The sequence below is a fragment of the Octopus sinensis genome, linkage group LG18, assembly GCF_006345805.1.
Source record: "Octopus sinensis linkage group LG18, ASM634580v1, whole genome shotgun sequence".
In the NCBI taxonomy this organism is placed as follows: Eukaryota; Metazoa; Mollusca; class Cephalopoda; order Octopoda; family Octopodidae; genus Octopus; species Octopus sinensis.
The window spans coordinates 53255771-53272478 of NC_043014.1; the positions used below are offsets into that span (position 1 = coordinate 53255771).

At 40.3% G+C, this 16708-nt stretch overlaps 1 protein-coding gene across 1 annotated transcript in view; it reads right to left on the reverse strand.

Moving 5' to 3' along the window:
• The window catches only part of LOC115221279, a 41188-nt gene that overhangs the window by 18687 nt on the left and 5793 nt on the right, over window positions 1-16708 (reverse strand). Inside the window, exons 3-9 of the mRNA XM_036511063.1 lie at window positions 8343-8477; window positions 7600-7766; window positions 5828-5982; window positions 4607-4684; window positions 2974-3126; window positions 1607-1687; window positions 622-773 (exon numbers count right to left, since the gene is read on the reverse strand). Coding sequence (XP_036366956.1) covers window positions 622-773; window positions 1607-1687; window positions 2974-3126; window positions 4607-4684; window positions 5828-5982; window positions 7600-7766; window positions 8343-8477 — 921 coding nt within the window. The remainder of the gene's footprint in view (window positions 1-621; window positions 774-1606; window positions 1688-2973; window positions 3127-4606; window positions 4685-5827; window positions 5983-7599; window positions 7767-8342; window positions 8478-16708) is intronic.

The following is a 16708-nucleotide window of genomic DNA, read 5'->3' on the forward strand; positions in this document are numbered from 1 at the left end:
TCAACATTAAACAAATGAAACCTGATCAACAAATTCAGTTTCAGTAAAATGGACCGAGTAATGTATGTTGTTAGGTGGATGAGGGTTTCGCATTCCGGGGGAAATTTCACTCTCGCCCCAATTGTAGGTCAAACAACGGAAGATGGTCCAGTGGTTAAGATACAGTAGGGGACATGTGTCACAGAGGCCCACCGGAAACCATTTTGCACATACGATCAAAGATATTCCAGCTGTGAAACTTCCGTCGTTTTCCCAAATATAATTTATCATAATTTATCATAATTTATTATAATTAATATTATAATTAAAAATGTATTTTCTTAAATGCAAGAGTAAATACGGTAGGATGTGATTTAAGGAAGATTTGGTTGCTTCTTCTAGCAGGTCGAGTGACCACACAGACATTGTTTCATTGGTTGGAGTGTCTTCATAATGGATACGAAGCAGCATCAAAGTCGCGATTCGAACCAACGAATCCTGATATCTATTCAACACACCTGCTGAGCCAGGTATATATGAATTATAAACTCAGTAAGCCACAGTCGTCAAATTCCACTCCATTCCCAAGACACATAACTGCAACCTTCGTTCAAAGTAAAGACACAATTTCTTCAGACTTACGCTATGTTATATGTGGAACCCAAGAAATTCGGTCTCTTCGAAGCGTACGATGCCTCTGTATAGGGAAGCTCCTCGATGTTCTCATTCCAATACATGTCCCTAATAAGTGGCGGATGCTTCCCGTAGCATTGGTCAATAAGGGTCATAGAAACCTGGAAAATTAAGCATCAACTCATAACAATTACTTTTAAAAGGGAAAGCAGTACCCTGGCTCGTTGCAGGGTCCTCGAGACAGTTGAAAGGGTGGGGGATGAGGAAAAGAGGTGACTTGCTTACAACAGAGGAGACTCCCAAGGTGCCAGGTAGGGATCTTATTCTTTCAAACGGCTTAAGTCTAGAAATGCCATTCGAAAATCTAAAATTGCACAAATCTCTTTGTTTTTCAGACATCAACTCTCTCTCTCTCTCTCTCTCCCGCCTCCTCTCTCTCTCTCTCTCTCTCCCTCCTCTCTCTCTCTCTCCCTCCTCCTCTCTCTCTCCCTCCTCCTCTCACTTTCCCTCCTCCTTTCTCTCTCCCCCTCCTCCTCTCTCTTTCCCTCCTCCTTTCTCTCTCTCCCTCCTCCTTTCTCTCTCTCCCATTTTCCTCTCTCTCCCTCCTCCTCTCTCTTTCCCTCCTCCTTTCTACTTCCAGCAGATCTAGCTACCACGTAGGAGCCCCTTCTTTGGCTTACTAAAAGACAGATGGAGTCCCTAGGTGAACAGTTCTGTCAGAAAGCTCATGGTTGTTGTTGCTGTTGTTGTTGTTGTTTAGTACTAGGTCAGCCCTGATCAAGCAATCCGATGTTCAGAGGTTTGTCAACAACAATTACAGCAACATAAGCAGCAGCAGCACTGTTCCTTTTAGGGTCAATAACTTTAAAACACACACACACACACACACACCACACACACACACACACACGCACACACGCGCACACACACTGGCTGAGTGTCCATATAAAAGAAATCGGAAAAGAGAATAGGTTTCGTGGAGGTGACTTCTTACCGCCGTGTGTCTGTCCAGTAACCAGTTGATGTCGTAGTCATCGTCGTCTTCTCCAAACGGATTGATCAGTTGCTCGGCCACCTTCAACAGAAAAGCGAAAGGTGAAGCCAATCCGACAATGAGAGCAGATTTCTTATTCCAATGCACACACGCACACACACACACACAAACATAAAAACATACATATATATGTATGTGTGTGTGTGTGTGTGCGTGTTCATGTATAATTAGAGAACAGCTTTTCTTTCAAATGTGTGATATTTAAAATTACAAATAGTTTTGAGTTGTTGAATGGATTTTCCATATTGCCTTCTTTATCCTTTTTATGTTTAGTTCAGGATAATACCCTTCCTAAATCCATTAATCCTTTAATATTCCAATCCTGTCCCGGCCTCATCATCACAATGAAATCAAGAGAATAACGACTTATTGTTCACTCGCGTCGCAGTCGATCGCAAAGGAACAAAGCAATTCCACGAAAACCGATGGAAATCGTTTTTAAAATCACGCAACATTTAAAATCTTGGCAAATTTCATTCTTTATTTCAAATGCGAACCATTTTTGTATTGAGTTTTGTTGGTATTTTGCTTTAGTGAATCTTCCATAATTATTCTTTCTATTTTTGTGGAATTCTACATAAAACTGCCATACTGTCAACAAATAGCTTTTCTAATTTCCAGCCGAAGACTGTCTTAACCGTTTTGTTCCATATTTCTGTTGAAAGATACTGGCTTTGTGCCAATACATTTTAAAACAAGAAATTGTCATTGTTCAGTTAGTATTTCGAACATAGATGTCGATGAAATTTTGATGAGATCAATTTAAAACGGGAAGTTTATATCACAAAACTAGGATCGGTCAAAGGCAAGCTGGAATGAAAAGAATGAAAATGAGTTGCGATGAGTTCTTGTTTTACTTCGAGGTTTATTTCTTTCTGTCGTTGATTCTGACCGCAACAGAAAACACGCCTCATTTTACTCAACCGTTGGCATGGCGCTAATGAAGGTAAACGGATTACAATACCTCAGAGATGCAGCCATTCAGGGGCCATTGAAAGGTGGGTAATTAGCGAATTTAGTCAGAATGGACTCCTTCAAAGCAGTTTATAGCCGGCAAATAACATCAATATAGAGGATAAAACTAAAATGGACAGAGGCAACTACGTGAGATGGTGGATCGAACCCACACACAAACGATTGCCAAAGAAAGAAAAATAATAATAATAAAAAGACACACACACAAGATAAGCTCCTTAGCCACTCGGCTACGTCTGCAGCGAATTGGATGAAATTAAGGCCACAATTCTACTGACTCGGTCATGGTTCGAACCTAACGCCACTGCATCGTGAAAGAAGAAAAGACCTACCTTTAACCAACCCATATAGAAGAAGAATTGTAATAAAGTGAACACTGGTACATAGAGGTCGTACCCGTAGCCTTCGTAACCCTTCTCCGGGTCCAGGTATTGACGGGCGACAAGACAAGAGGCGAAAAATGTATACACGGCCAATGTGACCACCTACAATGAAAGAAAATATATAAAATAAATGGGTTGGATTTAAGAAGGAAAAAAAATAAGAAACAAAGAAAACAAGGAAAAGAACGAAAAGAATCTAATCATTGAACCATGACCGTTCACGTAACAACACAATATAACATCTATATATATAAAACTGTAGTTGTGTGAGTGTCTGTCCCCTTCGATTTAGATTCCTAACTACTCCCACATTTTGCGGTGCAGTTTAACCAAATTCGGGTATCTTATAGTCGTGATTCATATCGAGCCCGCCTGGGTATTAGCGCGCGTCTACGATGAGTCTACGATTTAAAAAAAAATTTAACATCATTTTTTATTCCATTTTAATGCATAATTTTTCGTGTGTCGATGGCGGCGGAGTTGGCGTCCATGGTCACACCTGCACCTGTTTGCTTCTCCCCCTTCCCTCCCTCGTGAAGCTGTGGGGAAGGGGGTGTAAGGAAATCAACGTCGTAAAGTGTTGTCAAGGAGACCAGCGTTCTTTTAGAACAACGACTTCATGGCTTGAAGACACCAAAACAGAAATGGCTAAGAAAGCCCGAATTGGCATCTATAAGGGAAGTAACTCTCTAAAAATGCTTATATAGTTATTTCCCTTACAAACCCGAGCAACGCCGGGCGATACTGCTAGTTTTACATAAAAAAAAATATATGGATTTTAAGCGTTTCTCCCTTATCTTTCCTTGATTCCAAATTTAGTTTTCTCATCCTGCTTCGGGACAGCTGAGAAAGCTGTTATACGTGTTACGTATCTTATAATGCAATGCGTTTATATATATATATATATATATATATATATATATATATATATATATATATATATATATATATATATATATATATATATATATATATATGTATGTGAATTTTTTGCGTAATGAGATAAAAAAAAGCCAAGGCTGTATAGATATTAGAGCATTTATAGATAGAAGGTCTTACAGCTGTTTCTAGAATATTAATTAATAATAATATCCCTTCATCGGAGACAGTGTGAGAGGAAAAATTAAGTCATAGTTAGTTTCGATGTGATACAAAATAAAGAGTGAGGTGGAGGAAAGAAAATGGATGCAAGATATGTATGGGTATTGAAGTTGCAAATCCGTTTTATTGGCATAATGGTATATATGTGTAATATTCCAATATCCTTTGAGTAAAATCCAAAGTGCAACAGAGTTCAATATGAATCCATCCAGATGTAAAGTTAATTAGCAATATAAATATATGAATATGCATATATTATATATATATATGCATATGTATATGTATATGTGTGTGTGTGTGTGTGTTTGTGTGTGTGTATTAAATCAATATACGGCTCTGTACACATACGAAACAGACTTATATAACACGTATAGACACACACCTTTATACACCTATACAAACAAGCATAAACACACCTGTACAGAAACCCCGATAGGCAGTCATTAGCATACGTCATAGATCTCAATAGATATTAGTGTACCTGTGTATAGACCAGTGGAATGGTTATCCAATCGTAGACGAATAACAGGGAACATTTGTCACGGAAGTCGGACAATTGCTGTGTGGAAGAGAAAAACAGGGAAAGGAGAAACATCAAGAAAGTAGGAATACTCGGCCATTAAAATAAACAACACACACACACATATTCACACACACACACACATACACACACACACACAAATACAAGCTTATTCACACACACACACACACACACACACACATATGCACACACACAAACACACAGACAAGCATATTCACACACACACACACACACACACAAATACAAGCTTATTCACACACACACACACACACACACAAACATATTCACACACACACACAGACAAGCATATTCACCACACACACCACACACACAATACTTTTGCAAGAAGATTGGTGACCGTAACTTGGACACTTTATTCTTCTTATCTTCTTAGAGGCCGAAACTTCGAAGTCCCTGTCGTCGCTCCTCATTTTATTCTTTTGTTTAGTAAATATGTACTTGACAAAGCAAAAAGTATTGAGAAATTATTTAGCAGGAGTGGCTGTGTGGTAAGTAGCTTGCTTACCAACCACATGGTTCCAGGTTCAGTCCCACTGCGTGACATCTTGGGCAAGTGTCTTCTACTATAGCCTCGGGCCGACCAAGCCTTGTGAATGGATTTGGTAGACGGAAACTGAAAGAAGCCTGTCGTATATATGTATATGTATATATATATATATATGTGTGTATGTTTGTGTGTCTGTGTTTGTCCCACTAGCATTGCTTGACAACCGATGCTGGTGTGTTTACGTCCCGTCACTTAGTGGTTCGGCAAAAGAGACCGATAGAATAAGTACTGGGCTTACAAAGAATAAGTCCCGGGGTTGATTTGCTCGACTAAAGGCGGTGCTCCAGCATGGCCGCAGTCAAATGACTGAAACAAGTAAAAGAGAGAGTTAGTTTAATGCAATGTGTGAGTGTGTGAGTGTGTGTGAGTGTGTGTGATGTGTGTGTGTGTGTGTGTGTGTGTGTGTGTGTGTGTGTGTGTGTGTGTGTGTGTGTGGTAGTAGATCGTCGTGATTAGATGGGGAAATAGAAAGAGAGAAAGGAAAGAACAATAAAAAAAATAAGGAAGGAAGACGGGCAGAAGAAAAAGAAGAGGAGAAAAAAGAAGAACAACAATGGCAAAAAGGAAAGAAGAAAGTGAAGATGAACCATTACCTGAATAATCATCCGAAGTCCCCAATCGGATTCGATTCGTTCTTCTCGCCGAGCAGTGACCAATACGTTGTTAGCCCAGGTGAGCGGGACCCAGAATTTGTGGTACTTGCACTGAACACTTTCCCATATTTCGACCTCTTCTTTGGTCATGAAACCTGTTCATATCGAGATTAAATATGGAGGGAACATGGAGCACTTTTTTTTACTTTCGAATATTCAAGTCTATCAACAATGGCCGAACTCTAGCGATGCGCTGATTGTCGATATAATGCAGCCATTTTATAATACCCATATATATAATACATACATACATACATACATACATACATACATATATATACATACATACGTACATATATACATATATACACATACATACACATACACACACACATACATAAAGGCAAATACAGGTACATACATACGCCATACATACATACATACATACATACATACTACATACATACATACACACATACATACATACATACATACATACATACATACATACATACATACATACATACATACATACATACATACATACATACACACACACATACACATACATACATACATACATACATAAATACATACATACATACACACACATACATACATACATACATACATACATACATACATACATACATATACATCACATACATAATACATACATACACACAATACATACATACATACATACATACATACATACCATACATACATACATAATACATAATACATACCTACATACACACACACATACACATACTACATACATACCATACATACATACATACATACATTATACATACACGCACATACATACACACCACATACAGACACACATGCATATATACAGGCAAATACAGGTACATCAAATACTATACAAAAAAAAATCCTAATTTATTAAATTTTTCTCCGTCTCTCCGGGATGTCATAATTACCAAATGCTAATTAAGAAAAGCCCCACTTAGAAAAGGAAGATAATTTCAAAAATCAAGAATGTTCCCAAATTGACGGGTACACACCTACCCATATCCATACATACGCATGCGCGCGCGCGTGTTTGTGTGTGTGTTTGAAACAATTTCAGAAACGCATTAGATACTAGCTGATGGCTGGCCTAACATTTAATTATCTTTTAGGTAATTGTCTTTGAAAAATTGCTTGTTTGCAACATATATCTGAGAATACAAGAGAGGGAGAGAGAGAGAGAGAGAGAGAGAGAGAGAGGGGGGGGGGAGAGATAGAACGAGATAGTGTGTGTGAGAGAGAGACAGAGAGAGAGAGAGAGAGAGAGAAAGAGACAGAGTGATAGAGAGAGAGAGAGAGAGAGAGAGAGAGAGAGACAGACAGACAGACAGATAGACAGAGGGAGGGAGAGTAAAAGAATAAAAGAATGATTTAAGGGGAACGGAATACTGAGTGTATCAGTCATGTACTGAGGGCGGTTTATTGAAAGGATGGCGGTGTCACCCAAGCTAGAGACTACAGCAGCGAATCCCGAATGACTTATTTTAGTACTGCTCGTTATAAGTGAAGCGAAACTGAGGATAAAAATACGAAACCCACTGACCACGATGTTCCCATTGGAAAGGGAAGTAACTCTATGTGTTATTAGCTTTGTATTCAAAGACGTGATTGTATTGAAGCTTATATTATCTAATGTAGGGAGGATGTGATTTTAGGGTGATTTGGTTGCTACTTCTAGCCGTAGAGGAGGCGCTTTGCTTGGCTCGTGTGGACATGCGTACTATTGGAGTTACCTGCATCAATCACGTGTTCCATGGTTGGGAAGCGCTTCATGACGGCTACACTTATGGAGCGGCAGATTAGTATAAGACCGAGGATCATGTAACGAGCCAATGTTCTACGGAACATCCGGGCCCTTTCATCATGGCCGTGTAGATAGGTAATTGTCATGAACAGCGTTCTGAAATTAGCAACATTAATTAAAGAAATAGACAAAATTAGCAATATTAATTAAAGAAACAAACAGAAGATTCAAGAAATCGATCAATAAATTCAATTTGTGGATCAATTATTTTATTTTCTTCTTATTTCTTAGTTTATAAAAAGAAAAGCCTCCGAAAATGGTGGCAGGTGAAACAAGGAAGAAATCATCGCCAAAATACCGAGAAACACACAGCATCAAAATATCGATTTCCATATCATCAAATGAGATTTATATATCCTCGAACCGGATACCTGGTTGGAATTCTTGCAGCAGGCGGAAGTAGACTCAGCAAAAGGGCCTTAAGCCGGGTGACAGTTTCTTGACCGTCGCAGTCCATCTCATAAGCTTCCATACAGGTCTTGTCCCCTTCAGTTTTCATTCGTTCATTCACAGATTTGGGCTGAGACCCGAGACTCTTCCAGAAGAAACTTCCTCGGGATTCTACGAACGGCTAAGACTGAGCTTGTTTTATTTATTTCTTTATCGTTTGTTTTACTGGGAATCATAAGGGGATCGAAGTAAGAAGTGAAGGGGTCAAAAGGGAAAACTCACCTATCTGGCCAGGGTACATTTATGAACTGTTGCCACCACCTGGCCACCACGATGGACACGTAAAATCCCAAAACAAACGATACGGGTATTAAGTTGGTGTAGCTGCTACAATGGATCACTAATCTCTCGAACATACTGCAAGAAGAAAGGGGTCAGGATTAGGATTCGACCGAAAAGAGATCTGCCGGCTCAGAGGTACTGCAGATGGGTACAGATGCGTCACTGTGTCTGACATACTACTACTACTACTACTACTACTACTACTACTAATAATAATAATAATAATAATAATAATAATAATAATAATAATAATTAATAATAATAATAATAATAATAATAATAAGTTACGGTCTCTAGCAAGTATAGAATTACCGAATAGAGTCTCGATTAAACAAATTGAAACTGATGGATATGAATACCTTGGTGTACAAGAGTTCAACGAGATAATGGAAACGGAAATGAAAGAGCAACTGAGGATGGAAGACTGAGGTTGGTGTTGCGCTAAAAATTGAATGGATGGAATAAAATCCAAGCAGTTAATACGTGGACGATAGCAGCACTTCGGTATGGAGCAGGAATTATAAACTGGCAAAAGAGAGAAGTGAGGAAAAGGGATACCAAGACCAGAAAAATGTTGACAGTCCACGGAGCCTTCCACCCGAAGAGTGACATTGATAGGCTGTACTTGTCCAGAGGAAAGAGTAGGAGAGGTTTGATCCATTGCCAAGATTGTAACGAAGCAGAGGAAAACAGCAAAGGGTGGTTTATAAAAAATGCCATGAGTCACTGTTGAAACACACGAAGAATGCCTACGTCATCAAAACTGAAAATTGTGTAATGAAAGAAAAATTTAAATAAGAAATGAGCTAAAAACAAAAGGAAAAGAAAATGTATGGTGAGTTTGCAAGAGATGTGAATGCCAAGACAAATCCAGAGGAGTGGTGGCTATGGATGAGGAGGAGTGAGCTGAAGATAGAGGCAGAAGTACTCATGTGCACAGCTCAGGACCAAGCGCTAAGGACCAATTATAAGAAGTGCAGAATAGACAACACTACTGATAGTGACAAATGCAGAATGTGTGGTGAGAGGGGAGCGAAATGAAATGGCAGATTGATAGTGAATGCCTGAAATTGGCACAACGCAAATACAAAAGATGCCATGACAATATGGCAAGAATGATCCATTGGGAGCTCTGTGGAAATCACAGCCTGCAAAGAGCAAAGACGTGGTGTGAGAAAATTCCAGAATGAGTCCTGGAAAATGAGAATTTCAAAATCCTTTGGGATGCAATGTTCCAGTGCGATCGCCTGACCAAACATTGAAAACCGGACATTGCTGTGGTGAATAGAAAAGAAAGAACATGCATGATAATTGACATCGCTGTCCAGATGACAACAGGATTAATGTGAAGGAAGAAGAAAAACAGAAAGAACTCTGACGATTTGAAGCGGGAAATATGAAGGTTGTGGTTAATGAGGAGAGTAGATGGAATACAATAGTAATTGGTGCACTTGGAAGGATCCACACTCAACACACTGCTTGAACCGCTCGAATACTCCGGAAGGTGCTCGAAAAATAAGGGTGTTTACCTTAGTTCACTGTAGTAGTGAACAGGTGACACCGTAGTACATCTCCATCGTTAGAAGCTGTACAAAGGCAATAATAATAATAATAATATATAATATATAATAATAATAATAATAAAAAATAATAATAATAATAATTTCATTTATTTGCCACAAGAGCGAAGGATGAGGGGACAATACAGAGACAGGCATAAAGTGTAGGGGTTTACATATAATAATGAAATGATAAAAAAAAAGAAAAACAAAAAGTAAGTATACACGGTATACACTGAAAAAGAAGGGATATATGTATAGCATACAAAAGTTTAAAGAAGTGGGAGGGAGGATGATAGAGATGCCCCCCCCCCCTGATACAGGAAGGCCTCTAGGGATAATCGAGGAACTCCACCGTCCAAGATCTGCCTGAACACCAAGGTCAAGTGATCCCCTCCCCAATTCCTTCTCTCCGACTCACTGGTCTACACTTAGAGAAGTACCATCCACACTTGCTATTTTCGCAACTTCCACCCACCTTTCCAAAAACTCACTCGAGGACAGCGCTTCCCTCTCCATTCTCAGATTCCTTTTCAAGTGAAACTTGAAGAAGTCAATGAGATCTCTACCAAAGAGAAATGTATCTGTGCTCATGCCTTTCAGCCTTGCCCACCAAACAACCTCTTTTGTCACCAGGTAAAGGAAAACTGCTTTGCCTGCCCATCTGAAGGAGGGCGACGGTGGTACAATCTTCGACTCGGTCGACAGACGGATCCGTCCCACACGTGACAGCAGCTGTTCGACATAACCTCACAAGTCAGGAATACCCAGACACTGAACGAAGGCGTGCAGAACGGTTTCGTCACTCTGCGCGCACCTTGGACAAGTCAGTCTGACAGCACATCCGTGTCTGTAGAGGTCATCTCGAACTGGTAGCACCCTCCGGTAGCACTGCCAGGCCAAGGACAGCTGGAAATTATCCATGATAATTCCCGACCGGAAAATCCTCCAGAACAGACAAGCCAGTTCGTTTTCGTCGACGCCCAGAGTCTCTCCGAGAACGTCGTCGTACTTTCCCGCCAATAGTCTACTATGAATTGCTAAAGCGGAACATCCACCGATCCCATTGCACAACTGGTAGAGGACTGTGAGCACCCGACGACATTCTAGGTACCAGGCGCCCAGTCTCGGTCTTTTCTTCATCCAGGACTGCAACTTTGTTAAGGAGACGAGGTGCGGAACGACGAACCTCACAAACGGAGCCCACACACAGCCACCGTCCACAAATTGTTGCAAGTGGCGTAGCCTAAGAGCATGTCTGCGTATTAGGAGCCACATCATACCTAATCCGCCATTCAGAGGATGCTGGCAACAGGCTGACCGCCTGACCATTGGAACGCGTCCCTTCCATAAAAATTTTAATAAGAGACGCTCTCACTTGGTCAACAGTAACCGAGACAAGGCACGACAGTCAGGCGACAAATGAAAGCGGAGGCGATGTGAGCATTCGCCATCTCTGCCCGACCTTTCAGGGACAGCTTCCTCTCAGCCCATTTCTGGGTAAGATTGGCAAACCTGCTCGCCACTTCGTCCCAGCTCTTGTCAATCTGAAGGTCGGGACCAAACCAGAACCCTTATTCAAGGACCTTTTCAGCGGGATGCGATACTCGACTTGAAGAAAATTCTAACCGGGTCCCACCTGCAAGGTCATGCTCTGTTTATCTTGATGTGAGCTCATATCAAGATAAACAGCGGTTGACCTTGCATGGTGGTGATGCATGTGCCTGGTGTACCCTTATCAGACAGGTAGTCGTGATGGGTACACTGGGCTTCGTATATTTTACCCCAGTTTCACTTTGATGGCATGTGCTGCTCTGTCACTCAATAATAATAATAATATAATAATAATAATACAAACAAGACAAATACAAACAAGAAATCATACCCCTACAAATATGAAGAAGAATAAGGAATAAGAAGTAAGAAGAAGAAGAAGAAGAAGAAGAAGAAGAAAGAAGAAGAAGAAGAACAAAAAAAAGCTATAAAACAAATGAAATCCAAACTAAAACTAGAACAGCAAAGAACCATGATAAAACGATGGCAAGAAAAGCCCCTTATGGTAAATACTGGACTAAACTAAATGCAAAAGAAATAGACAAAGAAAAATCCCAGCAATGGTTGAGAAGCTCAGGACTCAAATGAGAGACAGAGGGATTTTTAATTGCAGCACAAGACCAAAGCCTCCCCACCAGAAATTACCAAAAACATGTAATGAAAAGAAATATAACAAGTAACTGCAGAATATGTGGAGATGGACAAGAAACAATAAATCATATTATCTCTAGCTGCCCAGTCCTGGCTAAGAAGGAATATATTCACAGACATGACAGAGTTGGAACCTACATACATTGGAAGCTATGCCAACATTATGGAATAACAACAGAAAAAAGATGGTATAAGCACACACCAGAAAAGGTCACAGAAAACGAGAAAGCAACCATACTCTGGGATATGCCGATACACACAGATAAAGAAATTAAGGCCAATAGACCAGATATAGTTGTCAGAGATCATAAAGAAAAAATGCTTTCTAATTGATGTATCAATACCGGCAGATGACAACGTGTCTCTAAAAGAAATGGAGAAACTTTCAAAATACAAAGACCTGGAAATAGAGGTAACCAGAATGTGGAATCTAAAAACAGAAACAATTCCTATCATAGTAGGTGCATTAGGCATGATAAAAAAAATATTCAGACAAACACATAACAAAAACACCAGGACTTACAAACACATATATCATACAGAAAATTGCACTACTAGGCACTGCACACATCCTACGCAGAACACTTTCCATACAATAACCATCAGAGCATCACAACAAATCACAGCACATACCCAAGGCACACAGAGCTGCGCTCGGTAGTGAAGTGAAAGCACGCTATAAAAATAAAACTACTGAATAATAATAATAATAATAATAATAATAATAATAATAATAATAATAATAATAATAATAATATAATAATAATAATTAATAAGTGAACGGAATAAGATCGAAGCTTTCAACACCTGGGCGATTTCACTCCTTAGATATGAGCAGGGGTACTCGTATGGACAGTAGACGAACTAAATAGCTTAGACAGAAATACAAGGAAGTTGCTAACTAGATATGGGTCACTCCACCCGAAAAGTGACACAGACAGACTGTATGTACCAAGAAAAAGAGAGGGAAGAGGACTTATTGGATGTGAACACAGCATTAGAGCAGAAGAAAACAATATAGCATGGTATGTAAAAAAACATTCCACAGAACCGCTATTATTATAAGTAGGAAGGTTAGCACTGTATAAGCAATTGAAAACGAATGAAACTGAAAATAGGTGGGTAAAGAAAAGAACGCATGGACAATTTCATAGGGGGGTTGAAGACAGACAGAGAAAAAAGATGGCTGTGGATGACTAAAGGTGATTTAAAGCCAGAAACGGATGCTCTAATCTGTGCTACCCAAGAACAAGCACTAAGAACAAACTACATAAAATACAGAATAGACAACACATCAGACAGTGATAAGTGCAGAATCTGTGGACAAACCGGTGAAACTGTATGGCATATTACCAGCCAAGGTACGCTACTAACCCAGAAGGAATATAAGAGACGCCACGTCAATATAGCCAGGCTTGACCATTGGACGCTTTGCAACAAGTATGGACTTGACAGAGCAAAAAATTGATACGACTACAAACCTGAAGGCATCGTCGAAAATAGAAATGCAATTTAAACTATCCTTCCATCCAGCACTCTACGATGTTATCGGTTGACGTGGACCTAATGCTCCAGGTGCTCAGCTGCAGGCCCACCGACTTCTCCTGGTCAATCTTTGCTCTTGTCACCACTTCATAATCTCTTAGGGTAGTGCCGATCACCTCGATTTCCGAGATATGTGACACTATTACGGTGACATCCTCCGCATAAGCCGACACGACCCTTCTGCATCAAAGTTCATGCAGGATGCTCCTTGAAACATCTAGATTCCAAAGTAATGGCTCCAGAGCCCGCACTTGCAGAAGAGGTGAGAGTCAGTATCATTGACAGACTGAACATGCAATGCTAAACGATTCCGGTAGGTGGCCATTTACTTTGACCATCAAATGGATGTCGCTGTACGTTGCAGCGATCCAGCCATGGAAAACGGAGCAGAAACTGGCTGCCGCGAAGACAGCCTCCATGTATTGGCGGTCGACCCTATCAAAAACTTCTGATTGATCCAAATTGATCTGGGCTCTGCCCATGCCAGGTTCCTTACCCATCCTCTCGATGACGTAACGCGTGAGGTAGAGATTGTCGTGGAAGGAACGACAAACACAGGAACAAACTGCAAACGAGGTACAACTTAAGACGCAAAGGACTGCAAATAAATGTAGAGCCAGGTAGAAAAGAAAACAAATCAGTATCTTCGCCACTCTGACCCCTCCCACCCCCCACGACATAATGGTAACAGTCCCTGCACTATTGTGATCCTGCCATCACCGGTTCGTTCGAAAAGGGTGCAAAACGGAGAAGTATTTAATTTCCAAATTTAACTTGTTCAGGCGTCAGAAATTCTAACAGAAAATTCGAAACTTCCGGTTTGGTTCTTTGAAGAACAAATCTCAGTAAGACATGAAAAATATTACAAACACACACACACACACACACACAAACACACACACACAAGTAATAAAAATATCAGGAACTATGTAGACCAAATAGTAGCGCAACGGTGAAACAATAACAAGATCTTGAAAGCCTCAAATTGAAACTCATAAAAGTGCTCTGCTGTTGGTAAAGACATAAAACATAGATTTAACCAGCCTAGAAAGGAGAGAGAGAGGGGGGAGGGATAAAAGAGGTAGTGAGTGAGTGTGTGAGAAAGAGAGAGAGAGAGAGGGCCAGAGGTGTGATTCTCCACAACAACCTCCTTTATTTGTTTCCTTCTCTGCTTCACACAAAATCCTCGCCGTTTCCTGTTGATGGCCGTTATTTTATTACTTGTCCACTTGTCGTTTTTGTCGTTCAAATTTAATTTAGTTTAAATTGGTTAAATATATATATATACATACATATATACATATATATATATATATATATATATATATATATATGTGTGTGTATATACATATATATATATATATATATATATATATATATATATATATATATATATATATGTGGTGTATATATATATATATATAATATATATTATATATAATATATTATATATATATATAGATGTATGTATATATATAATAATATATATATATATCTATATATACACACACACATATATATAATATATATATATATATATACACACATATATATGTACACACACATACATACATACATATATTTGAACTCAACGCATTAGTCCTTATTTCTCTCGTTTCTTACATCAAACCTCCTTACAAAAAACATACACAAACGCACGCATGCGCACAAATATGTATAATTGCAAACACGTTGCGAATCAAATCATTGCAGATGCATCAAATTTATTAGATATAAAAGTCTGGGCATGGAATACAAAATACGTGTGTGGTAAGTAGCTTGCATCCCAACCTCATGGTACCGGGTTCAGTCCCGCTGCATGGCACCTCGGCCAAGTGTCTTCTACTAATAAATAATCAGCAAGATGTTCGAAACCATCCTTAAGAAAAGTATGATGCTCCTCCTCCAAAACACAGCCTCGATCTCTGATTCCCAACACGGCTTCGCGCCGAAGAGATCGTGCTTGACCAACTTACTGGTAATGGAAGAATTGGTGGCGCGCATCCTCGATGATAGTGATGCTGTTGACATCGTTTTATTGGACTTTGCCAAAGCTTTTGACTCGGTAAACCACCGCCTATTACTTGTCAAGCTTCAAGCATATAGTTTCCATCCGGATATTGTACGATGGGTTGGTGCCTTCCTCTCAGATCGCTCCTTCCAAGTCCAAGTTAATGGTTCGCGGTCCGACGTCTCCAGTGCGAGCAGTGGCGTGCCTCAAGGTTCAGTGCTTGGGCCCTTGTTGTTCTTAGTTTTCATAAATGACTTGCCCGACGACCTCACGCAACACACCCTTCTATTTGCCGACGATGTCAAACTGGTCGCTCCTCGCGGTGATATAGAGGATCTTCGTCGATGCCTCCACCAAATTTGGAGATGGTCTAACGAATGGGACCTGTTTCTGAACGTGTCAAAGTGCTGTTATCTGCCTGCTGGCTCTCCTCCTGCAACTCAACTGGATTTCGAGCCGGGTCGTCTGCTGCTGGAGAGGACCGATCAGGTAAAGGACCTGGGTATCTTGGTGGATTCCTCTTTTTTGCCTTCGGCCCAGTGCGTCCATGCTGCCAACAAAGCACGCGGAGTTCTGTTCTTGATTCGACGGTCATTCGGAATGCTCACAGCAGCCTACCGCTCTATGTCACGCTGGTGAGACCCATATTGGAGTACGGGATTCAAGCCTCTTCTCCTTATCTCCTCAAAGACATACAGCATCTCGAAAGAGTCCAGAAGCTGGCTACCCGCATGGTTCTTGGTCTCCAGAATTTGTCTTATGAAGAAAGGCTGAAGACGCTCGACCTTTATTCTCTAGAAAAACGACGACGCCGTGGTGATCTCATTCTTGCTCACAACATCATAAGCGGAAAGTGTAACCTCTCGAAAGAGCTGTTCTTCACTCCTGCTCCAGAGCATCGGTTGCGGGGTCATTCCGAAAAGCTCTATCTGCGACGATTTCATCTCAATCGAAGGAGAGGAGCTTTCTCCGTCCGGGTTGCGGAT